Source organism: Carex rostrata, chromosome 6 (genome assembly GCF_964058835.1).
Source record: "Carex rostrata chromosome 6, lpCarRost1.2, whole genome shotgun sequence".
Taxonomy (NCBI): domain Eukaryota; kingdom Viridiplantae; phylum Streptophyta; class Magnoliopsida; order Poales; family Cyperaceae; genus Carex; species Carex rostrata.
Genome location: NC_135923.1, coordinates 1,798,283 through 1,825,047, shown reverse-complemented (window position 1 = coordinate 1,825,047; position 26,765 = coordinate 1,798,283). Strand labels below are relative to the sequence as shown.

At 34.8% G+C, this 26,765-nt stretch overlaps 2 protein-coding genes and 1 long non-coding RNA gene across 4 annotated transcripts; 1 reads left to right on the top strand and 2 right to left on the bottom strand.

Moving 5' to 3' along the window:
* Window positions 1-398: 398 nt before the first annotated feature.
* LOC144555797 (uncharacterized) lies at window positions 399-2,869 on the bottom strand. Of its 2 annotated transcripts, XR_013512120.1 has the most exons (4): window positions 2,560-2,869; window positions 2,263-2,378; window positions 1,798-1,879; window positions 399-734 (listed from the first exon to the last, which is right to left on the bottom strand). It is a non-coding gene; the product is annotated as an uncharacterized LOC144555797 (long non-coding RNA). The 2 variants fall into 2 exon arrangements; XR_013512119.1 differs by having other exon boundaries at window positions 399-1,879; window positions 2,560-2,866.
* A 14,311-nt stretch (window positions 2,870-17,180) lies between these two features.
* Window positions 17,181-20,888, top strand: APS1 (ATP sulfurylase 1). The gene is made up of 6 exons (XM_078304518.1): window positions 17,181-17,973; window positions 18,952-19,052; window positions 19,320-19,624; window positions 19,725-19,985; window positions 20,191-20,277; window positions 20,364-20,888. Exons 1-6 carry the CDS (start codon window positions 17,399-17,401, stop codon window positions 20,502-20,504), a joined length of 1,470 nt encoding a protein of 489 aa, XP_078160644.1. The 5' UTR covers window positions 17,181-17,398; the 3' UTR covers window positions 20,505-20,888.
* Window positions 20,889-20,950: 62 nt separating this feature from the next.
* On the bottom strand, window positions 20,951-23,016 carry CML11 (calmodulin-like 11). The gene is made up of 4 exons (XM_078304521.1): window positions 22,853-23,016; window positions 21,737-21,894; window positions 21,554-21,640; window positions 20,951-21,461 (listed from the first exon to the last, which is right to left on the bottom strand). The coding sequence occupies exons 1-4, from the start codon at window positions 22,926-22,928 to the stop codon at window positions 21,330-21,332; spliced, it is 453 nt and encodes a 150-aa protein (XP_078160647.1). The 5' UTR covers window positions 22,929-23,016; the 3' UTR covers window positions 20,951-21,329.
* Between the last annotated feature and the right edge of the window lie 3,749 nt (window positions 23,017-26,765).

The window sequence follows — 26,765 nt, the reverse complement described above, 5'->3', positions numbered from 1 at the left end:
TCTCGACCTAAAAAGAATTACATGTGATTGATGGAAGTCATGAACTCATATTGATCAAATTAACTACATTGATATTTGCATCTTCATATATAAAACTATATCCGGTTGGCAACTTAGTATTTTACTGCCTGATTTGTTTTACCTGTCCGTCAGGGGCGGAACTAGAATATTGAGATGACGGGGGCTAGGAAACAAATAATAGTGTAATTTTATTTTATAGAGGGGGCTAAAAGTATTAATACATATAAAAATTATAAAATTCAATGGACAAAATTACAAATTTTCAATGGATGGGAGTAGCTAAGCCTCCTTTTGAAACCATTACCTTCCGCCCCTGCTGTCCGTGTCTGAACTGCTACATTAACATCAAAGCAACGACAGAAGAGTACAAAGAAAAGGGTACCAAAGCTTACACCTGAAGATTTTTCCCGATCTTACATGACATGCTACATTGTCAAGTCCTTGAAAAATTACACTGAATAAGATATAAGCTGTACAATGCTATTTACACACAAAAAAAAAATCGTGCAGCCGTGAACACATAAAATGACTTTTCATATTGCTGTCGCTACCTATCCCGTCCCTCATGTAAATACAACAAAACATGCAAATACAATAAAACACACGGTATTTTCATAAAATTACTTACCTATCTGATAGTGAACTCTTATGATTCAGCTTTGATATATTTTGTTGCACCTCTTTGATAACTCTCTTAGATCTTCTATTGCTTCCTGACATGAATAACCAGAGGATATGTAAACCTTAAAACCTAACTCGGCTATTGTCAAATATTAACCTTAGGCGTAAATACCTCTAAACCAACACTCAAACATGATATGAGACCTGCACAACACCCTAATGAGAAACAAAGACACCATTCACTCCACTGGTACATCTGAACTGGACATTTAGCAAAAGTAAAACTGTGATTACATAGAGGACTTCAAAATACAACACCTAGACCAATATTTTTCATTTTTTTTCAATTATTAACATCATTTGATATGGACTCCTGAAGTTAATTATGTGAAAAATACAAGAATTGCTTAATTCTGCACTTCTTTTACTGACCTACCCCTGCATTCAAGTCCTTGTCAAACATATCCGATCGACCCCAGCAGCACCGGTATCTAGTGCTCTCCCTTCTCCTTCCCTCAACCCCAACACTAATTCCTAGTAAATATTCATTGGATCTAACTTCAGAAAAAAAATATACCAGTAATGGTATTGCCTAGCTTTACTGACTTGTACCAGTGGCACTACTGTACAGTAACTTTTGACTCCAAATAGAAAATAAAATAAATGACAGTAAATTTAAGTTCAGTTCTCTTGCAAAAGACCCAACATAAATTATGTTATTCTTGGTTCCTCGTACCAGGATACAAATTGGCTTAAGACTACCGACATTCAGTCCATCAGCTAGCATCCGGCCAATTAATTTGAAAAAATAAATAATAATTACTGCAAACATTTTCCTCGAGCATCTGTCAACTTAATTGAGGCAAGTATCTTTAATAGCAACTACTTATTAGAAAGCGCTATCAAACTAATTTGAAGTTGGTACACTAAAATCCTACCAAGTGGATAAAATATTACCCGTTGACTACATTTTCTACATTGACTTCATAAAACTATAAGAAGTATATGTCAGACAAGATAATAAGTAGACATCTATACATTTAAATGCAAATGCATTAAGAAAAGAACTAAGCTGATCTATAAAAATAAGCATTGCTAAAAGCTTAAATAGCTAAAAAAAATGACGAGAAAACATTGAAGCTTGAAAAGGGTTACCAGTGATGGCTATGCAAGACCGGCTGCGTACTCGTTGGCAGCCTCACCAGTTCCTCAGCATATTAGTGGGTTGCTCTTTGATCTATATGTTTGTTTATAAAAGAAAATGTTCACTTTAGAAAGTGGTACCTACTCTAATCGATTTAAGCACATGCGCCTTAACAAATGCACTAAGAAGTTTGTGAGTCAGGTTAAACCCGAGCACCACAACACTAATTAATTTCAGTAAAACCAAAGATAGTGCATCAATCTGACCATAAGCCTAACAATTCCAGGTTTTCCCTTTCATTAGTCGAGGGGTTGACATGAGCACGTAAAAAATCGTAACAGAGCATGATTAATAATAAGCATACAATTCTGTGGTTCGAACGCGAAGGCTCAATTTGATAGTCGAAAGAGCCAATCCAATTTCATTTCACATCTGAAGCAGAAAGGGAAATATATCAAGGAAAAAAGGATGTTTACTGGATAACTCTTCTAATTTATGCTTTAGGTGAGGCTTATGAGCACCACGGCAGTCTAGATCGTCCTTCCCCAACTTTATGCTTCACAATAATTGGCATTGAAGTTTGGAAGAAATTCTACATTTATAACAGATCGAAAGGTGTAAGAATGGGATTGGTAGCTTTCATGGGAAATGTTGCTGAAAATTTTTTTGATGGACGAAAGTGAAAGACGCAGCAATTGAAAGCATTTCCAAGGATGTCATAAATAGTGGGAATAATTGAGTCCGGTACAGGGGTATAGTGAATGGAGACTTACCGAGTGAAGGAGACGGAGTGAAGGAAGGCGATGGGAGCAGTTAGGTCGGAGATCAGCGCCGGAGAAGAAGAGGAGGACAGTAACCGAAGGACAGCGGGATGCGGAGATAGAGAGAGAGCAGGGCGTCGTGGTGGATGACGGAAATGGAAGCGTAGCAGAGAAGGGCGGTGACGGGGGCTACTATTGACGGCGCGGAGCCAACAGTAGGGAGGAAGGAAGCGACGAGCTAAATTGACGGCCGAATGGAAGTTGAGATACGAGCAAGCTGCTGAAAATTAGTGTATGACGTCATATGACATCAGCTGGGGTGGTACTGTTCCTCGCTACAGTACCACCCCAATAAATTTTAAGATATTATAATTGCCCTGATATTTGGGATTCCTCATCAATCATTAGTATAAAAAAAAAAAAAAAAAATTAGGTGCGTTCATTGGCCTACATGGATAGATTTATTGTGGCGCATGGTTCAGGACTAAGCATTGTTTGTTGTTTCTTATCTTGAACACTTGGATTTAAGTGTTGATCATATATTATGCATTTTAAATTTTAATTTTCTATCTAAATTTTCTAGTTCTATCCTTGTAAACAATTTACATGAAATAACTCCACACTGACTTTTCTTCGATCTCGCCCCCAAATAAAACTCTTCTAACCTAGGAACCGTATTTTTGATTTTTTTTTTTTAAATAGAACTGAATTTAATATTTTCAACTGAACAAGCAATATTGAATTGTTTTCTTTTATAAAAAGCTCCACTGATCTTGTGGCTCAGTGGAGTCATTTGCTATTGTTTTTCGTGATTAAGTTGTATGGAGGGATCATAAAATGGCTCCACCGATCCTACGGATCCGTGGAGCTGTTTTTTTTTATAAAAAAAAACAATTCAATGGTGCTTGTTCAGTTGAAAAATTAAATTTGGTACTATTTTAAAAAAAAAAATCATATTTTGCATAAGATTTTATACATGAAATAACCGTTGTTATATTTGTTATTTTACCCTAAGATAATACGTATCACATAACTTCAACAAATTTTTTTTGAGGAAAAACTTCAACAAATTTTGGATTTAATAAAATTTGTGTTGTTGAGCCACAAACTAATTTAGTAGATAAGATGTTACTTTTTGTGTGAGAATTACATGTTTAAAATTTAGTGTATATAATGCATGTGAGTTGATGGACTTGATATAAAAATAAATTGTTTTGAGAATCAATCATTAATCTAATAGCAAAGGTAATGTTTTCGTGAGAGGTCGCACGTTAGAAATATGGATAAAAAAATTCTTACGAATATAAAATTATTGAATGACTTGATCACGTACCTCTAATTAAAATATAAATAAATTTGTTTTCTTGTATCTTTCGAGAAAATGATTAAATGGAATATAATATAATTGGTAGTTGCTTTGGGTATTGGTTGTAATTTTAAGTATTGTGTAATGAACCTCGTTTTCTATTAATTTTCAAATGGGAATAGGTGACGGTCGCTTTATAGCTTTTCACAAAACAAATGAAATTATGCAAGTTTGTGTGTGTGTTTTTTTTTTAATGTATTCGGTTCCAAACAAGAAACCATAATTCACTAGTAATGAGATTTATGTATAGTTTATGATATGTAACATCTACCATCATAAAATAAGTTTGTTGGTGCCAGTTGAGTATTAGTCTGTAAAAAAAAACATATACACACATTTCACCTTTTAGTTCTTTAATTATTTTTATCTGTAGTTAAATGTTTAGTGACTAATAAAGTCTAAGGACAGAACTATTTTTTTAAAGTTTCTCAGAAGCTACAAAGTGGTGAGCGGGATTCAAACTTTCGAGTTTCGACATTTGAGTATCTAACAGTTCTATGACTTTTTTCTAATCAAATGTACTACCGTCCCATTCTCAAAGTGATAACTATTTTTTTAAGGTTAGTGACTTTAAATTCACACTAACAATTTCATTGATAAAAAACAGACTTACAATGAATCAAATGACCATTCTTCCTAGATCTAAACTCATTTATTATCATAAAATCACGTAAATTATTCTAATCAACTAATTATACGTATCTACTCTAAAAAATACCCTATTACCTCTTTCTCCATCTCTATCTACGACCGGATCCTCTTTCGTCTGATAGCCGCCGTGCTCCAACAGCTGAATTACTCACTGTCGTGCTCTGATCAAGATGGGGTAAAGACTCTACACTTCGAGCTCCAACGATACCGCGTTCTCAGCTCCCTCCCCTTTTTCTCATTCTCTTCTCCGCTTGAGAAGATAGAGACGAGAGAGAGAGAAGAATATCGCTATGCCGAAAAAAAACTAGAAATGGAACAAGTGAAATGGAGAGAGGTGGAGGAGAAAGAAGGGAGGAGCAACGACCCAAAGTGATAACTATTTCAAACTAGAATTAGTAAGAGAATCAAATATTTTCATATTGAAATAAGTTTGATAGAACAATATGATCATGTTATGTTTTAAAATTATAATTTAATGCACACAATGTAAAATTGTCATAAAATTATAGATATATTGAATTATTTAATTGAAATAAAGTGTAAAATGGTGAAGTGAATGGAAGAGGAGGTGGAACGGAATCAGCTCTTTTTTTTAGAGAAAAAGAGAATCCTCCTATCTTTATATCAAGACAATTTATTTTCCCACCAATTAATAATTAGCGCCCCTAAAAATTACATAAATATTCATTATATTTTATATTTGATCTTATCTCGTAATTATTTATGAAGTTACTTATAAGCAATCTATCTCAAAAAGAGAGAAAATTTAAGCATATAGAGTAACAAGATGTTGGGTCTTATGGAACGGTTCAAACCCATTAGTTTAGCTTAACAGCGGAAGTGTGTAAAACAAAAATTTTAAGGTTAAGTTAAGCTAAAAATTAAACGAGGTATGTCAGGAAACCTTCCTAGGCGGTCCACCTTCAGTATTCCTTTGGCATCAAAACCTCATTTAATTCATTTACAGATCTACTCCATAATTGATTTTCTAAAGCATTAAATCTATTTACAAATTAAATAGATTAATATAACAATTTATACCTTGATTCCAAATCTCAGTTGGAATGCAGACCGAGCGAGTAGAGCCTCACCAGGGATGGAATCGACTCGCAGTATCACACATGTGATACCTCTATTGGTTATCCACCAGGACTAACCGGAGAGCGATTTACTTCTTCTGCCAGAAATACCGTAAACCGCAGAATTCTGCAGAAACACTATTCACCGAGAAAATGATGAAATAAATATATTTGTGTCCCGAAGTAACTCGGTTTTGCTTAAAAGCTAAACCGCAGGATTACACAAAATATATTATTTCCTAATTTCGAAATAACCGAAATCAAGGAAGAGAGAAAAACCGATTAACGAAGTAATCAGATTAACACGTGAATTAGTGAGGCTTTCTCTCTACCCCTACCCCTCTATTTATAGACTTTTGAGGAGGTTTGCAAAAGACCAAAATACCCCTCAAAACAAATCTATTTACCAAAAGCCCTTGACACCTCATCCTTTTATCATGTGAAATGACCAAAATACCCTTGCCACCTCACATGACACATGTCAACACATGGGAAGTCGGCACCAAGGGAAAAAGACCATTTTGCCCTTGGCCCATTAAGGCATGAATAGTGTTGGGCTTTGATTTTGGGCTTTGACTTTGGGCCTTTAATTTTAATTAAGGCTTTGATTATTTTGGGCTTTTAAATCCATAATTCAAACCCATAATTAACAATTAAAATTCCAAATCATATATATATAATTGTCATGTACAATTATATTTCTTTTCGGTTATTGTTCGGTAACTTTTATACAAAGTAACGTGTACGTTTATAAATTAACCGTTGTTTCTGCTTGTCATTCTAAATGACATTTATAATTTAATTATATCACGTATAATTAATTATAACCATCTTAATATTAATTATAATCAATTTATAATTAATCAGTAAGATTCTCCGAGTAGCTCCTATATGGTGTGACCCAATAGGATCTGTGTTATGTTGGTAAACAGAGTTAAAACTGTTTTAACTTCTGTTAGTCATGGGTGGCATCTGGCAACACATCATGACCATCCAATTACACAGATGATGCTGTACTGTACAATATCACGATCCAGTAAACAATTTACTTGTGTCAGTTCTTCTGTCTCATAGCTATCAGATCAGTTTCAAGGTAGATGTGTGTTATCCTTGGTAACTGTATCTTTTCTTGATCTTGAGTAGATTATCAAATATAATTACTCTTGTAATTATACCGCATGCAGATAATCTAACTCTATCAAGGGGCCCAGTGATGCTATAGCTCGTATAGAGATACGAGGGACAAGTAGTATTCTTGGCAGACTATCACTTCCTCAGCTAAGTTATATATATGAAAATGCTACCGTTATGGCTGCTTTTTACGGACAGCGTTAGATAACACTTACTCATATATATTTCTTAGTGGGAACGATAAATACCTCATACTGTAGAACTTTGACACTGAATGAAAACATAAATGACACGAACACAATTCTATTTAATGTTTCATTCGGGGTCTGTCAAATACCATGTTCCTAGAACATGTATCCATGTGATTAAAATGACATCTCGTGTCAGGTGGTTTGTAAAACTTAACCATCTTTTAATCCACATGCTAACCTTATCGCGGTAATTAGTGTTCCTGCTAATTACCTTGGTCAGTTACTTTTAAGAGTATATATTATCTATATTATGGAGTTTCACAATTTTAGTCATGAACTCGAAATGATCCATAATTTCAATAATACTCAAGGCAACAAAATGATATATAAATAAACATTCAATTCATGAACAAAGCTTTATGATTAATTTATCGTATTATTGACTTCTAGATTATTACAAACTAACAATCTCTCACTTAAGCTAGGAGCCAATCATCGTAGGCTCTACTTACACAAATCTCTAGTATTCTAAAAATCTCGTAGATCTAAAGAAAAAACTCATAGCCAGTCTCCTATGTGTCTCAGACCCATAGAGGCAATATGCATCTGGTGCTTGGCTTGAGGAAGAGGTTTCGTGAGTGGATCAGCTGTGTTGCTGACTGTGTCAACTCTACATATCTTTACATCACCTCTATTTACGATCTCTCGTATCAGGTGAAAACGCCGTAGAACATGCTTGGATTTCGAGTGCGATCTCGGTTCTTTGGCCTGAGCTATAGCTCTATTATTGTCACAGTAGAGGTCCACAGGGCCTTGAACACTGGGAACCACTCCAAGTTCGCTAAGGAACTTCTTGATCCAGAAACCCTCTTTAGCTGCCTCGGATGCAGCTATGTACTCTGCTTCGGTGGTTGAGTCTGCTGTAGTCTCTTGCTTTGAACTCTTCCAGCTCACAGCACCACCGTTGAGTATGAACACATACCCAGACTGTGATCTCGAGTCATCATCGTCAGTTTGGAAACTGGCGTCAGTGTAACCATTAATCATAAGCTCGGAATCACCACCGTAGACGAGAAACATATCCTTAGTTCTTCTTAAGTACTTAAGGATATTCTTTGCAGCAATCCAGTGCTCTTGGCCTGGATTAGCCGGATATCTACTCGTCACACTCAAAGCGTACGAGACATCAGGGCGAGTGCACAACATGGCGTACATGATAGAGCCAATAGCCGAAGCGTATGGTACTCTACTCATAATGCTTCGCTCATCAGTTGTCGAAGGACACTGAGTCTTGCTTAGCTGAACACTATGAGATATTGGCAGAAATCCTCTCTTAGAATCCTGCATGCTGAACCGATTCAGCACTTTGTCAATGTACATGCTTTGACTTAAACCTATAAGTCTATTTGATCTATCTCGATAGATCTTTATGCCTAGTATATAGACAGTCTCGCCCAAGTCCTTCATTGAAAAGACTTTCTTCAACGAAGACTTGGCTTGTTGCAAAAGAGGAATATCATTTCCCATTAGTAGTATGTCATCTACATATAGGATAAGAAAAGCGATGGCACTCCCACTAGTCTTTCTGTATACACATGGTTCTTCTTCGCATCTGACAAAGTCAAGCTTTTTGACTTCTTCGTCAAATCGAAGATTCCAACTCCGTGATGCTTGCTTCAGTCCATAAATGGATTTAAGAAGCTTGCACACCTTCCCAGCATTCTTTGAATCCTCAAAACCCTCAGGCTGTGTCATGTACACATCCTCTTCTAAATTTCCATTTAAGAAGGCGGTTTTGACATCCCTTTGCCATATTTCATAATCATGAAATGCGGCAATTGCTAGGAGTATCCGAATTGACTTAAACATAGCCACGGGCGAAAAGGTTTCATCATAATCTACACCGATAATATGTTTAAAACCTTTCGCTACTAGCCGTGCTTTGTATATAGTCATCTTACCATCCATGTCTGTTTTCATTTTGAAAACCCACTTGTTAGCTATGGGTTTTACCCCATCAGGTGGTACAACTAGGTTCCAGACCGTGTTGTCATACATGGACTGTATTTCGGATCTCATGGCCTCCAGCCATTTATCAGAGTCGGGCTTATCCATTGCTTCCGCATAGGTCAAAGGATCTTCAGTGTCATAGGCTGAGATCTCGTGCAGTCCCAAGTACCTTTCAGGTGCATGGACTACTCTTGTTGACCTACGTAGCACTTGTTCTTCAGGCTGTTGAACTTGATCCACAACTGTCTGCGGATCTAGTTCTACTTCAACTTGCGTCGAAGTGCTTGAGCTCGGGACTAGAACCTCATCCACAGCTACTTGTGGATTTGGTACTTCCAGATGCTCATCAGCCGAAAAATCAAGAGGTGGGTTGATCTGATCTGGTTCAGATATTGTATTGTGTGATGTATCTTGAATTTTTTCAAGTATTACATTACTCCCACTACTTCTTTTTGCAAGAAACTCGTTCTCCAAAAATCTACCATCACGAGCAACAACTATTTTGTTCTCGGATTGGTGATAGAAGTAATATCCTTTCGTTTCCTTAGGATACCCTACGAAGAAGCACTTGTCAGCCTTGGGATCAAGTTTGCCAGACGTCGGGCGTTTGACAAACACTTCGCAACCCCATATTTTAAGATAAGACATATTTGGGAGTTTCCCAAATCATAACTCGTATGGAGTCTTTTCTACTGACTTGGATGGAACCATATTTATTGTTCGTGCAGCAGTTTCTAGTGCGTGCCCCCAGAACGATTTCGGAAGGGTGGCTTCACTTATCATGGAACGAACCATGTCTAACAGAGTTCGATTCCGTCTCTCAGAAACACCGTTCCATTGCGGTGTCCCCGGAGGTGTGAGCTGTGAGACTATCCCACATTCCTTTAAGTACTCTTTAAACTCAAAACTCAAGTATTCGCCTCCACGGTCAGATCGTAGAGCCTTAATACTTTTGTTCAATTGATTTTCTACTTCAGTCTTGAATTCTTTGAACTTGTCAAATGATTCAGACTTATGTCTCATCAAGTAGACATAACCGTATCTACTGTAATCATCAGTAAATGTGATAAAGTAAGAAAAACCATTTCTTGTACAAGTACTCATAGGTCCACATACATCTGTGTGTATTAGACCTAATAAGTCACTTGCCCTTTCGCCCTTTTTGGAGAAAAGGCGCTTTGGTCATTTTACCTCGTATACAAGATTCGCATGTGTCAATTGATTCCAAATCAAATTTACCGAGAAGTCCATTTTTATGTAACTTCTTGATGCGTTTCTCATTTATATGACCAAGGTGACAATGCCACATGTAAGTCGTGCTTTCATGTGATGTTTTGAGTCGTTTGTTATTGATGTTAAACACGGGTTTGTCCATTTCCAGTATATAAAGACCATTCATCATATATGAACATCCATAATATAATTCATCTTTGTATATAGAACATCTATTGTCCTTTATTACAAAAGAGAAACCATTCATCTCTAAACATGAGATTGAAATGATGTTTCTGGAAATGCTAGGAACAAAATATACATTTTCTAGTTCCATTACAAGCCCGCTGGGTAGACACAACTCTATATTACCAGCTGTTACGGCTGCAACTCGTGCTCCGTTTCCAACTTGGAGTTGTATCTCCTTGTTATGTAGCTTCCTCTTATTTTTCAGTGCTTGCATATTTGAACAAATATGAGCACATGATCCGGTATCCAGTACCCAATCATTAATAGAGGTTGCAACGTTAACTTCAATAACATTGATACTTGAGACTGAGACTTTTGAGACATTCTCAAACTTCATATCTTCAAGATACTTCGGGCAGTTTCTCTTCCAGTGACCTTTGCTATTGCTGAAATAGCAGTCAAAGTTAGCAGAAACTTTTATCTTGGGAGAGTTCGTTCCTAGAACCAACTTCCTTTTGCCTTTGTACTTCGGAGCCACCTTCTTTGGGGCTTTCTCTATTTTCTTCCCACCTTCTTGGATCATGAGGACATGAGAGCTATTCTCAATGTCTTTATCAGTGATCCTCAGCATCCCTTGGGGCTCCTGCAAGCTTTTATCCAAATCTTGCTTATGGGAGTTCACAATGAACTCCGAATAGCTAGGAGGAAATGAGTTCAGGATAACTTCTGTGGCCAACTCGTGGCTCCACGGACAGTTAAGCTTCTCCAGTTTCTCATCATCGCTTGTCATACGAAGCGTGTGAGTACTGACAGAGCTGCTCTCTACTATTTCAGCAGGGACCGGTGTATTTCGGATATATTCCCTTTTCTCACGTGTTTGTTTTTCGAGCAAGGAGCGTAGAGAGAAGGACGTTTCTTTAGCCATATTACTACAATGTTAAATGTAAAGATTTTAGCTTTGTTCATGTAATGTTTTATTCTAATAATAAAACTCCTACTGCAAATTTGTTTCATTCCCGTTTTGCAGTAGGACCAAGATCCATGTTTTCACCAATAACCAAGGCAGTGTATGCATATCATGGCTATCAGTTATCTTAGGTAAGCAAACTTTGCTAATCACATCTCTTTGCGATTCTTGGTTTCGTTAAAACATCACGTGTTTTTAACAAAGACTTTGCCCCGAGCCTAAAACTCTTTTAGAAATCATCGGTAAGTAACCTCACTCTATTTTGTTTTGTTATGTCTCACATAACCCTCGACCACCAAAGGTAAAAGGCGATGCCTACTGAGTAGGTTTCAATCATCAACCAATGAACAATGATGTGAGGAGGATAGAGTAGGAAGGGCATAATACTTAATTAATGGGTTGGTGTTTATGCTTAACAGTGCCAGCAATCTCCAAAGGGGTATGTGAAAAAGAACGACTAATGTGATTCTATTCGTATCTTTATAGCGACTTCTTTCATATGCTTCATTAAGCAATTATAGAAAAAAAGTCTTGAATACCGAATGTAATCTCCATTTCTTTTCTTAGCTTATGTCAGAAAGAACGACTAATGTGATTCTATTCATATTTTTATAGCGACCTCTTTCATATGCTTCATTAAGCAGTCGTGGAAAGGAAGTCTAAAATATCGAATGTGATCCCCATTACTTTCTTTTCTCAGCATATGTAAGAATGACTAAATGTGATTTTATTCGTATCTTTATAACGACCTCTTTCATATGCTTCATTAAGCAGTCGTGGAAAGGAAGTCTTGAATACGAAATGTGATCTCCATTAGTTTTTGTTCTTATCAGTACCTCTTTGATACGCTTAGCTTTTGTTAAGCAATCAGTTCTTGCAACTGACTTTGGACATTCTTACGGACACGTGAAAGTCGTCTGCCAGAAAGACAACGGTGAGTTCCTTCACAAATCTTTCTTTGACATCACGTTCTTTCACGGTTCCTTTGAAAGCAATAAATCTAATTTATTCAATTCATATCAAAGCAGTAAATCTAATTTACTTATATACAGGACCAAGTCAGGTATATATAATTATCAGTTCCTAATTCTTTATTTTGCAGCTATGCTCAGTTCTTTATTCTATACCGTTTAAAGCATATAAACAGTTTACATGTTTTTAAAACAGATATTCTTTTCGTTTCATAAAGCAATTTGGTAACGTGACAAAGTTCCTTTTCGGCCAGCCATTAGGACATGTAAAAGGGGCTCCCAGGAAAGATTGGGGTCACAAGGACCGCTTAGACTCAATCTTTCCTAGACAGAACCATCTCCTTTACGGTGTGGAAATGACAGTTCTTACTAAGGTACTTTATTGCTTCATCACATTCTTCGATGAACTTTATTTTCCGAAGGTTTTCGAAAAGGCGAAAGATTTACACTAAATTTTGCCATTTCAAAAGCGTTAAAGCAATTTGGTAACGTGACAAAGTTCCTTTTCGGCCAGCCATTAGGACGTGTAAAAGGGGCTCCCAGGAAAGATCGGGGTTACAAGGACCGCTTAGACTCAATCTTTCCTAGACAGAATCATCTCTTTTACGGTGTGGAAATGACAGCTCTTACTAAGGTACTTTATTGCTTCATCACATTCTTTGATGAACTTTAACGCAGTCAAAAGTTTTGAAAAACGAAAACATAAAGAAAGCATAAAATCCTATTTTATCTTTCTCGGTTGGAAAAACCGATCCAAGAAATGTAAACATTTACATTTCATAAGAAAGCATAAAGAAAGCGTAAATCTAATTTAAACTTTCTCAGTCGGAAAAACCGAACCAAGAAAATCTCATTTCTAATCGGTTTTGGACTTGTGCTGCAAATGTAAGAATTTAAACCGATACGCGGTACATGCACCTTATTTGCATAAGTTATAACTTTAGAAAATCAATCAGCGGGAGAGCCTTGTGCTCTGATACCACTGTTGGGTCTTATGGAACGGTTCAAACCCATTAGTTTAGCTTAACAGCGGAAGTGTGTAAAACAAAAATTTTACGGTTAAGTTAAGCTAAAAATTAAACGAGGTATGTCAGGAAACCTTCCAAGGCGGTCCACCTTCAGTATTCCTTTGGCATCAAAACCTCATTTAATTCATTTACAGATCTACTCCATAATTGATTTTCTAAAGCATTAAATCTATTTACAAATTAAATAGATTAATATAACAATTTATACCTTGATTCCAAATCTCAGTTGGAATGCAGACCGAGCGAGTAGAGCCTCACCATGGATGGAATCGACTCGCAGTATCACACATGTGATACCTCTATTGGTTATCCACCAGGACTAACCGGAGAGCGATTTACTTCTTCTGCCAGAAATACCGTAAACCGCAGGATTACACAAAATATATTATTTCCTAATCTCGAAATAACCGAAATCAAGGAAGAGAGAAAAACCGATTAACGAAGTAATCAGATTAACACGTGAATTAGTGAGGCTTTCTCTCTACCCCTACCCCTCTATTTATAGACTTTTGAGGAGGTTTGCAAAAGACCAAAATACCCCTCAAAACAAATCTATTTACCAAAAGCCCTTGACACCTCATCCTTTTATCATGTGAAATGACCAAAATACCCTTGCCACCTCACATGACACATGTCAACACATGGGAAGTCGGCACCAAGGGAAAAAGACCATTTTGCCCTTGGCCCATTAAGGCATGAATAGTGTTGGGCTTTGATTTTGGGCTTTGACTTTGGGCCTTTAATTTTAATTAAGGCTTTGATTATTTTGGGCTTTTAAATCCATAATTCAAACCCATAATTAACAATTAAAATTCCAAATCATATATATATAATTGTCATGTACAATTATATTTCTTTTCGGTTATTGTTCGGTAACTTTTATACAAAGTAACGTGTACGTTTATAAATTAACCGTTGTTTCTGCTTGTCATTCTAAATGACATTTATAATTTAATTATATCACGTATAATTAATTATAACCATCTTAATATTAATTATAATCAATTTATAATTAATCAGTAAGATTCTCCGAGTAGCTCCTATATGGTGTGACCCAATAGGATCTGTGTTATGTTGGTAAACAGAGTTAAAACTGTTTTAACTTCTGTTAGTCATGGGTGGCATCTGGCAACACATCATGACCATCCAATTACACAGATGATGCTGTACTGTACAATATCACGATCCAGTAAACAATTTACTTGTGTCAGTTCTTCTGTCTCATAGTTATCAGATCAGTTTCAAGGTAGATGTGTGTCATCCTTGGTAACTGTATCTTTTCTTGATCTTGAGTAGATTATCAAATATAATTACTCTTGTAATTATACCGCATGCAGATAATCTAACTCTATCAAGGGGCCCAGTGATGTTATAGCTCGTATAGAGATACGAGGGACAAGTAGTATTCTTGGCAGACTATCACTTCCTCAGCTAAGTTATATATATGGAAATGCTACCGTTATGGTTGCTTTTTACGGACAGCGTTAGATAACACTTACTCATATATATTTCTTAGTGAGAACGATAAATACCTCATACTGTAGAACTTTGACACTGAATGAAAACATAAATGACACGAACACAATTCTATTTAATGTTTCATTCGGGGTCTGTCAAATACCATGTTCCTAGAACATGTATCCATGTGATTAAAATGACATCTCGTGTCAGGTGGTTTGTAAAACTTAACCATCTTTTAATCCACATGCTAACCTTATCGCGGTAATTAGTGTTCCTGCTAATTACCTTGGTCAGTGACTTTTAAGAGTATATATTATCTATATTATGGAGTTTCACAATTTTAGTCATGAACTCGAAATGATCCATAATTTCAATAATACTCAAGGCAACAAAATGATATATAAATAAACATTCAATTCATGAACAAAGCTTTATGATTAATTTATCGTATTATTGACTTCTAGATTATTACAAACTAACACAAGATTCTCTAATTATATTTATATTCTTCAACTATTGTTTTTTCATCATTTGGTAATTATATGAACAAAAACGCTAGTTATTCCATATCAAACTTTTGATTTTTTTTATTTGATTTGTAAATATACCAATATTTTAATATTATTTTATCATAAAACCACAAACTATTTTCAACTTATATTTATATTAGAGGAGGGATCCACTTACACTCTTTATTGGTGACACTGGATTACATCCTATATTTTCAAAGTCCAAACAGTCGATTCAAACAGTTCAACATGATGAATATGTTAAAATATACTTGCAGATCAAATTTTACATTTTTTTTTTTTACTATTTATTAAAATAAGTACAAAAATTCAATGATATGAAAACAATGATTTTGTAAAATACTTAATAAATAGTAAAAAAAAACAATTCAAAAAAATATAAAAAATTTGATCTGCAAGCACATTTTAATATATCCATCATGTTGAACGGTTTAGATCGACTGTTTGAAATTTGAAAACTTTAAAAATAGAGAGTATAATTCTGTATCACCAAAAAAAGGGTGTAATTGGATCCCTCCTCTTTATATCTTTATATTATATCCGAATTATCAACTTTTAAATCTTGGTGAATGAGGTTTAAATAGGAAGAAAATATCAAACATATGGATTGACCACAGAATATCTAGTGTTGTAGAGAAAATAAGGACAAGACGACAAGTGTTATAATGTCACGTCAGCCATTACGATCTAAGCATTTTAGTCCAATCTAATCCGTGGACCACTGTACTAAAACATATGTATCCGTCGACCATGGTTGACAAGTGGGTCCCATATGCAGTCCGCCTTAGAATACCCCTTGAATTACACGTGACTAGCGTGATCATGTGCCGTGTCGTATCGTTATTAGATCTTTCGTGTGACGTGCCGTGTCGTGCCAAATTTTTTAAAGATGGTTACGGCACGCGAATGGTCACAACACGAGACACGCGTTTCGTACCGTAACCGTGCCGTTCTGTGACAAAACTAGCTCCACCGTGCCAATTTTCCCACTCTGACGGCACCTTCGAAAATTTGGTTGAATTCTAATAATAATGAACTTTTGAGGGGTATATTGAGAAACATGGGAAGCAGTAAGCAAGATAGTCTTTACAACTGAAGTAGGAAACACCGCAGAAACATCTTATCTTTACGATCACAATCCGGCGTGATCCTCTCCAATTGTACAATATGCGAACCATTCATTTTCGATCAGTCAACTGTCTGATCTAAATTGAACAGTCCAGATTCGTCTATGAATATTTAATATAATTCTACCATTGGAGCAATCTAATCCGCACTCGCCAAGGAGTTGGTATGCTTTGTTTGAATACAAGTGGGAGTCGAATTCGTATCCTCTGAGATATCTCAAACTTTGCGTGACATTACAGAAAATTTTAACCGTTTAAATAAGTTCTGCACGAATCTCAAAGCACAAATAATACAGCCCCTGCACTATCACCGAATAGGCACCCGACACGTCGGTCACCCAAAAGTTGAGATATCTCAGAGGATACGCACTTGTGGGAGTCTATGCTTAATCCATCAAGAAAAAACAAAGAACAAAATCCACTAAAACCTTTTAATAATGGAAAAGAAAGGAGCAACTTGAACAGCGAATCTTTTTACTCTAATAAAAAAATACGAATTGATCAAAACTCAGAACCTAAGCCTAATCAACCGTCTAGATCCATTTCTGCAGATCCCCTAAAGTAACCCCAAATATTTTAGCTTCTATCCAAACCGTCCGATCATAATCCGGTCCAATACAGACTTTAATATTAGTGCTATATCAGATCGGACGGTTCGGATCTAAACTCAAAATTTGAGCAACTTTAGGGGATCCGAATTCTTCCTCGTTTAAAAAATGCCTCCGACCCTTTTGAAGTCCGAAAAGCTTCCCGCTTTTCCGTCTAGGTTCATCCAATACCCCCTCAACCTCAGTCAATATATATATATATATAAGTACCATTCCCCACCACCATTACTCCCATTGATCAAGCAACTAATTTGATTTTTTTTTTTTTTTTCCTCTGAAACTTGTGAGTAAAGAGGGGAAGCGAGAGCGTACCAATTCAACGCCAGCACAATGGCTTCTCTCGCGAAATTCCCAAATTATACCAATCAAACCCTAAATTCAAGTCGAAATTCCCACATCCAATCACGCGCCAAAACCAGTCACGGTCAAATTTCCTTCCGAAATTCGAATCTGAGCTGGAATTTGAAATTGAATCCGAGTTCGCGTGGGTGGAATTTGAAATTGAATCGGAGTTCGCGTGGGTTGAATATGGTGGTAACGGCGAGCCTGATCGAGCCTGACGGAGGCAAGCTGGTGGATCTAGTGGTGCCTGTGGGTCCCACGAGGGAGTTAAAGAGGAGAGAAGCGGAGACGTTGCCACGGGTTGAGCTGGGAAGGGTGGACATGGAGTGGGTCCATGTGCTGAGCGAGGGGTGGGCCAGCCCGCTCAGAGGCTTCATGAGGGAAGCCGAGTTTCTCCAAACACTTCATTTCAGTTCACTCCGACTTGATGACGGGTCGGTTGTGAACATGTCCGTACCGATCGTGCTCGCCATAGACGACACTACCAAACGATCGATCGGAGATGGTACCAAGGTTGCGCTTGTCGATCGGAGCACCAACAAGGTTGTGGCAATTTTGAACAAGTAAGTGCTTTCAATTTTTCAATTTTTCAATTTTTCAATTTTTCAATTTTTTTTAGTTTTCTTTAGCCATCTTTTATCCCGAATATTCTGGAAATTGTATTGGATTTCTGTTGGAAGCGATTAAAATATACGACTTTATACTTTAGTTTAAACATTGACTTAGTTTGAAGAGACTTTGTACAATTGTACGATGGCACGTCAGCCTAATATAATAAATAACAACAAAATTAAAGAGAAAATATTTTTTTTTCCTATGTTGATTGGATTAATTTAATTCTTTATTACTGGTAAAAACCGATAAATGAAGGAAGTAGTGTGCATTTTACTTTTCTCGTTGTTAGGTAAAATTTTGAAGTTCCAGTTATTTAATCCTTTTCCTGGTACAAACAGAAAACTAGAAAAAATTGAACTGTGTATTAGAGGGAAGATTTATTGACAAACAATAAAATAATTATCAAAGTAAAAGATTAAAATTGCAGATATGTTGTATATCAATTTAGGTACAGTTTGGAAATAGTTTTGTCCACAATCAAGTGCCAGTAACACTAAACTTAGTTGCTTTAATTGCTTGATGTATTACCAATTGGCTTTCAGATTGTACCATGGTATATGACCTATTTAAACTATAAATAACCTATCTACAATTTAACATTTTCAATTTTAGCAATCATTCTGTCTCTTTTTTATCATTTCCAAAAGTCATTTATCTTAGGGACTTGCAATGTAGTAAGAATGTGCAAATGTATTGTCGTGACTTACGGTTATCATGTATATATTCGCTTTGAATCTGTACACTTTTGTGCACCAGATACTCTGTGTATTTTTATTTTTACACTTCTTAGTCTACTAACAATGTACTATTTTATATTGTACTTTCACTAGTAAATAAACCAGAAACTGGGTTCTCTGAGGAGAGATTTTGGTTGTATTTATTTCATGCAAAAAGTACTAATGCAAAACTCACACCACTTTTTGCAGTATTGAGATATACAAGCACAACAAAGAAGAAAGGATTGCACGTACCTGGGGAACCACTGCCTCAGGTCTCCCATATGTTGAAGAGGCAATCACACATGCTGGTAAGTAAAATTTGATTCTAAAAATCTTTCATATTATCATTATCTTTGGGATGCCTAATTTAGAATGGCGTGAATATGCCTTTTTCTTCATATTGTACTGGTACTAGCAGAATCTGGTCATGACTTGTACCCTACAGATACTAGCATCTTTGTTTATTTGTTTTGATTTTAATATCTTTTTAATTTCTTTGAGTATAGACTTGCCTAATTGGTAAAATAACATAATGGCAATGATTGGGTACTAAATACAGACACATTTCATGACAGGTAACTGGCTGATCGGTGGAGACTTAGAAGTGATTAAGCCAATAAAATACAACGATGGCCTGGATGATTATAGGCTGTCGCCAGCTCAGCTGCGGGAGGAGTTTGAGAAACGGGGTGCGGATGCGGTCTTCGCATTTCAGCTCCGTAACCCGGTGCATAATGGGCACGCACTGCTTATGACTGATACTCGCAAACGCCTCCTTGATATGGGCTACAAAAATCCCGTTCTGTTGCTTCATCCTCTCGGTGGTTTCACTAAGGCGGATGACGTGCCGCTGAGCTGGCGCATGAAACAACACCAGAAGGTTTCTTCTTCTTCTTCTTTTATTAATAGATAATCATCATAAATTTGTCATTTCAGTATTGTTCTTTGCTTTACTTAATTAAAAGAAATTACTAATATAGGTGCTTGAAGATGGGGTGTTGAACCCTGACTCAACAGTGGTGGCAATCTTCCCGTCTCCTATGCACTATGCGGGGCCCACAGAGGTGCAGTGGCACGCTAAGGCCCGCATAAATGCAGGTGCGAATTTCTACATAGTGGGTCGGGACCCAGCTGGCATGAGTCACCCAATAGAGAAGAGAGATTTATATGATGCCGACCATGGAAAGAAGGTGCTCAGCATGGCACCTGGCCTTGAGAAGCTCAATATCCTTCCTTTCAGGGTAAAATTTTGAATTATTTTACCTTTTTCTCCTTGGCCTATGAAAGCAAATTAATTAATTTTGATATACAAATCAATTTAGTTACATTTTTATGAGCTGATAATGCTGTCAGGCTTTATACAAGTTAGGTCTGGTATTAGTCTTATAGTGGTTAAAACTAAAATTCTTTACTAACTGTTTTTTGGATTACTGTGGATGCATACAGGTTGCAGCCTATGACTTAAACAAGAAGCAGATGGATTTCTTTGACCCCTCAAGAAAAGATGATTTCCTCTTTATTTCAGGCACTAAGGTACTTTCTACATTTCCATCTATATGCAAAAAAAAAAAAAAATTTAGTAAAATAGTTGGAATTAATTTGAAAAATTATAAACACAGATGAGAGCCCTAGCTAGAAACCGGGAAAGCCCACCCGACGGTTTTATGTGCCCGGGAGGATGGCAAGTTCTTGTCGATTATTATGACAGCATCAGCAAACCTGAGACCAATGCCAAATTTCGTGAAGCAGTTGCTGCTTGAAAGTTGTAACTGCTACCGATGCTAAGCATATCTAGATATTTATATATTGCTGGAGACTCTTGTTATTTGCTACTGTTAAAAATTTTAAATAAATAATTGCCAGACTCAGAGAACTCTCCATCTCTCGATGTCTGTGTGTGGCCAGGTTTATAGGACTTTATTAAACCCTAAGGCTTTACTCCTGTGTTCAGGTGTGCTATATGAATGGAAGGGAATGATAGTATTAGGGGGTGATGTTGTACGGAGGTTTGTTTTCAATAATTCGATTGTACTTTGTGTCAGTCAGTTTGTTCTTGTGTGAAACTATATGCTGTTGCTCTTGTACAGGATTATTGTTTGTATGTGAAATTTGTCTGCTAAGGAAATGCTTTATTGTTGGTGGAATTTTGTTTTTTTTTCTGATAAAATGAACAATTGCATTTCACAGACAAGATAATGAACTTAACAACCAAGAAAATAATTCTAAAAGTTAATAATCAACAATACTCAGTATTACAGACCAGTTACTTTTGATACACTGTACAACTTTACAAACCAATTACTTAATTTCCATTACATTCTACAACTTCACAACCATCAAGACATAATTTACAAATCAATGAATAGCTTATGCTTCCCTGACAAGCTTTTCACTGGCAAGCGTACTCCTATCTAAAAACAGGTTATTTACTGATGTTCCGACCTTTGAACGAAAGCATGCAGATGCAACTAATGAACAATTGTAAAGCCTCCAAGAGGCATAATACTTCACTAAAGAGAAATGAAAACCCTGTATAACTTTACCATATACACAATGACTGTTTAATCTGACATGTCAGGAAGTAATCATTTGTTCATAATATGAACAAATTCGTTGTAGTTGACATAACCGTCCCCATCGAGATCAGCTTCACTGATCATCTGTGCCACCTCCTCATCACTCAATTTTTCACCAAGATTCATCATCACATTTCTCAGCTAATAAAGTCAAATATTAGCAAAATAAATAAGGATACTTGAAGGATTGAGAATCCTTAAAGAGATATCTGATTAAAAGAAAAATATATAACCTCAGTAGGTGATATTAACCCATTTTGGTCTTTGTCAAACACTTTGAAAGCTTCCTTCATCTCCTCATCCATTTCCGTTTCGGTCTCCTGAGAAAAAAAAAAAAAGCAATGAAAAATAAGTTGTTGCTGATGAAAGGTATATTATGTACATAAAATATCATATGAAATGAAATTTAAAATTACCATGAGTTTCCTTGACATGAGGCTAATAAACTCATGAAACTCGATGGTACCATTGCCATCGATATCGACCTCCCGTATCATGTCAAGAAGGTCGACCTCAGTTGGGTTCAGACCCAACTGATGAATCACAACTGCCAATTCCTCTCTACTGATGCAACCTGGTAACATGAAAGTAAGCATTATAGTCCTTGTCAAATATCAATATGACAAATTTAAATAAAAGCAAAGTATCAGGCACATGAAAGGAAAAAGTGGCTTCAGAAGAAGAATTAAATTGTAAAACTAGAATGCAAAAATCAAAACACGGTAATATCCCTGTCATAATAAAAATCATAAAAAAATTGTTTGGAAAAAACTGAAAAAAAAATTGTAATTACCCTACAAAATAGGCCTAATAAGTAATAACATCATCTTGACTTGCTCAAGTCTATGCAGAGAGGAAGAGTTTGATTGAATATTCAAATGAGCCCCTGGATAAATGCTTATTGCCAGTACAAAAAATCTTCCCATCGAATTATTTCCTGATACGATTGTTGGATATGTTGTTTTTTGTTATTATCATCTTGTTGTGATCAACTATTTTATTTCATTTTATTAATGACATGTTCCTTCTATATTTTCTGATTTCTCTTTTAAGTCCTATAACATTAAATTCTGTGCTTCCTCCCTCGGAAACACGCACCATGTAACCAAATGCGGTTAATAGAAAAATAGATCAGCTCGACCTCTTTTGTTTTCTCAAAAAAACAAAAACATTAAATTCCACGAGGCATCGATGCGTGCCCACAAAATTTATAGTTTTAAGAAAATAGGGTTTTTTTTTTTGTCAGACACTATTTAAAAAGAAAGACCTTTTTACAGGGTTTACAGCAAATTAATTAACTACTAAGAAGAGCTTTAGAGAATTGCTTCCAATTACAAGCACATCAAAAGGCATATTGGCCTTCTTTGTATAAAATTTTCTGTTAGAACTTTAACCAAGAACTAAAAAAAGGCAGAGATATATATTAGTATAAGCCAAATCTTCTATTTGAATATATAACACTATCATCAATTTTTCTAAGAGAAAATAAAGAGAGAGAGACAGAGAGAGAGAGAGAGAGAGAGAGAGAGTACCATCATTGTTCCTGTCAAAGAGTAAGAAGACTTGGTGAAGCTCAGAGATTTGCTCAGGTGTCAGATTGTGATCCATGCATGCACTAGCAATAAACCAGATAGCTAACTTTTGTATACAATAAATTAGAGCGAGAAAGTAGGTAAAAAGGTCTGAATAGCAATATATATATGGAGAGAGAGAGAGAGCAAAAGGAAAGAGATGGGAAGGATCCTTTTAATTAGCTTTTAATTTTAAAAAAAAAACTATAATATGGCACAAGGCGTCATTCAAGGCGTGTCAAGGCGCCAATTTTTTTTATTTGTAGAATTTAAAATTCAAACCATCCAATTCCATTGATTTTCCCTCATTGGCTTCTCCCCAATGGAAGGCGAAGAGGGGTGGAAAAAAGGAAATGAGGGAGAGGAAAGGATTTGCAAATTTTACAAATTTTATTAGGATTGAATCAATAGTTTTGTTTGAGAGGAGAACCAGTCTTTGATCTAGTGACAAAGACAATGCTCTATGTGTGGAAGGTCGCAAGTTCAAAATTCAGAAGGGATAATTCTGTAGATATTACTTAGTTGAGTTGCTTCACCTCTAATCTTTACTCAAAAAATAGTTTTTTTTACAAGTTTTTAGATTTTTTGTAACAAAGACATGTTGTAATTTACAAAAACTATTATCATATCGAGACTAAATCATTGGTTAATTTCTATCTTTGAAATAAGAAAAATATCTATGTGGTTGTCATGTATATATATCAAAAGCTATTAATTAATCTCATTCTATAATCATCTTTATAGTCATTTAATTAGACTAAGGTTAATTAGTTTCAAAGCATTAGAAATAATGAGTGAGGCTAATGGCTATGGTAACATGTTATGGATCAATTCGTATTATAAATTCATATTTTTATTTTCATAATTCAAATAATCAATTTAAATCATTAAACATGATCTATGTCCATAAAAATGTCCTGGCGACCAAATTTCATATTTTTTAGAATTTTTTACTATTTTATAAATAGATAAAAATCATTGTTTTCGAATGGTCTAAAATGTTTAGATCAAGTAATTCTCTACCTATAAAAATATAACAAAAATGTTCTAAAAAAATAGAAATTTTAATCTACAAGTGCATTTTCATATGAAGATGATATTTAATGATAAAATTTGATCTACAAGTGCTAATAAATACTAATGATAATTTCTAAAAGTTTATTTTTAAACCTATTAATTCATATAAGAAAATAAATAATAATAATTTTTTATGTACATATGAAAAATAATATATGTCTAACAATTATGTTTTGACATTTAAATTTAAAAAATATATATATTATTTAAAAACTAAAAACTAAAATATACGATAGAGACATGAAAAATAAAGACATGTAAATTTTTTTCAATAAAATATTGTAAAAAGATAATTAAATTAAAAACAATAACGTTGTCATTTCTCTTGAAATTTCCATTGCCGCGTAGCGTGGTGCTCAAGCGCCGTCCAAAAGCCAAGAAACAATTTTATAAAACAAACAAAAATAGACATTCAAGTCTAGTCAATGTGATTTTCTAAGAAAAAAAAATGTTTTATATTGCTAAATTTTGTTAAGCACCTCCACTCTTAAGTTCTAATTTTAGCTCGCTAGTTTGGACTGAAAAGCACACTAGAAGAAGTATCAATTTTTATATAATCAAATATAAATTGATCAATAGAATAATAAAAGTTTACTTTCCACTTTTCTTAATAATAGTATTTTTTTTTTCTTTCAATTCCTCTCTTTTTAGCAACTCATTCATTAGTTAAAGTAGTTCAAGAAATTAAAGTAAAACTCATTCAATTGTTACTTATTAATTGCAACTTTAACATAAGCTCACAAATTTTAAAAAATACTATGATTTCCAAATATTATGTCATGTACATTTATTTAAGTTTAGATGCTGATAACATTCCCCGCAGTTCTATCTCTGTACTTTCTTCATACATGGGGATTGTCCCCGCACAATTTCCTTATAATACGTATTGTCTTCGTACAATTTCTAAAGTATTAATACATATGAACAAAAATATTTATACTTATGCACGGAAGTATTTATAAAAATACACGAAAGTATTTTAACCTAAATAATTGTCTTCTCAATTAAATCTCCCAAACTGTCCCTGTACCATAAATACTTGTGGGGACCACTGAAACTAAACGAGGGAAACTAGGGGGACTATACACATTTATAAAAATATCAATATATACCTATGCACTAAAGTATTTATATGTATATACATTGTACAAAGTTTAATATTAAGGCGTTTGATTATATCAAGTTATACATTAAAGTATTAATATTTTATTTTGTAAGAATTGATACTTATGCATTGAAGTATTTATACCTATGAATTGAGGTTAGATATTTTTGTTATAGGAAAATTGATGCGGGGATACAAAGTCTCCACTACTTCATTAGTGAAAGGTTAACGCAGAGACTATTAGAGGATTAAAAAACATAGATTGTCATATCACGTTAAGTATACAAGTATTAATATCTAACTTTACAAGTATTAATCTCTTATTCCCAAGTATATGTACCTATAAAAATTGACGTCAAAACATGTGGAGAGACTGAGAAAGGAAGAACCATAAATTACTAGACTTTAACGCGCTACCTTTTTTTCTCCTTTTATGGTAACTGATTTTTGCGGCCTATCATGTAAAAATAGATATACATCACAAGTACATGTCTACTTAACGTGCAACGTTGATAGAAAGCAATACTTGCAGAATCTTGACCGAATATGGAGGTGGAAAGGAAAGAGTCAAAATGAGGCAGTTGAGATGATAGAAAATTTTGAAAATTTTCAGGTAATTTCTGGTCTCTTTGTTTATGTTGCATTGTTATATATAATAAAGGGTAAATTTCGCTGTATGTCACTAAACTTTGTTATTTGTCACGAATTGGTCACTTAAGTTTGATTTGTCCCTTTTGAGTTACTCAACTTTGTTATTTGTCTCAATCAAGTCCCTCTATTTTTTTTCATCCAAAATTTTAACGGAATATACTAATTCCGTTAGTATTTTGGATGGAATATACTCATTCCGTTAATATTTTGGATGAAATGAGTATACTCCGTTAATTTTTTAGACGGAATAAGAATATTTTAAATGGTCAATGTGGATTTAATCTGACACCTGTAATTTAATTAAAAAATTATTTTTAAAATATCGAAATAATTTCATATGAAAAAATAATATAAGATTTGCTAAAAATGTTTCAAATACTTACTTTTCGTATTTTCTTTTAATTGAATAGTTAAAAACTAATTTGAAAATTATGTATTGGAGTAAGTTTTTATATAAACCAAGATTCTTCTTTTTTTTCTGATATACATTTAATATTTTATGAGGAGGAGATGAATTGTATAAAAACTCTATAAAATAAAATAAAAATTCAATTAAATTTCTATTCACATGTTGAAAATTTATAAAATTATAGAAGTGACTAAATATTCTTACATTACCTCAAGTTCCTACTCTGATTTTTGGGTCCTATGAAATATAAGTATGGAATTTTTATTGTTATTGTCATGATGATATTATTTATTAGATATCAGATTATGAATAAGACGTGAAACACATTATGTTAACATTATGAAATATAATGTTACTTGGTTGAATTAGATTTGTTGAATTTTGTAATAAATTCAAGAGACAAATGTGTTTTGTTAGTCAGATTTTTAATAAAAAAAAGTGCCAGACTTTAGTGAAAAAAGAATAGACATTGAATAAAAAATTTCACAAAAACTTTAGTTGTTACCTAAATGCATATAGTCAGATGAACATTTAAGACTATGCTTAAATGGTAGAACTTTTTTTTCAGATGATATAATCTAATAATCATAAAAACACATAAATTCTGCTCTGACTGAACCGTTCTATCAATC

What these genes read in the sequence shown, in the direction of transcription:
- APS1 (XM_078304518.1), top strand. Translation starts at nt 17,399, where the DNA reads ATGGCTTCTCTCGCGAAATTCCCAAATTATACCAATCAAACCCTAAAT. An exon ending in AGAGGCAATCACACATGCTG is followed by an intron (nt 19,053 to 19,319) that starts GTAAGTAAAATT and finishes ATTTCATGACAG; the next exon opens with GTAACTGGCTGATCGGTGGA. An exon ending in TCAATATCCTTCCTTTCAGG is followed by an intron (nt 19,986 to 20,190) that starts GTAAAATTTTGA and finishes GGATGCATACAG; the next exon opens with GTTGCAGCCTATGACTTAAA.
- CML11 (XM_078304521.1), bottom strand. Translation starts at nt 22,928, where the DNA reads ATGGATCACAATCTGACACCTGAGCAAATCTCTGAGCTTCACCAAGTC. An exon ending in CTTTGACAGGAACAATGATG is followed by an intron (nt 21,895 to 22,852) that starts GTACTCTCTCTC and finishes TCATGTTACCAG; the next exon opens with GTTGCATCAGTAGAGAGGAA. An exon ending in GGTTAATATCACCTACTGAG is followed by an intron (nt 21,462 to 21,553) that starts GTTATATATTTT and finishes TGACTTTATTAG; the next exon opens with CTGAGAAATGTGATGATGAA.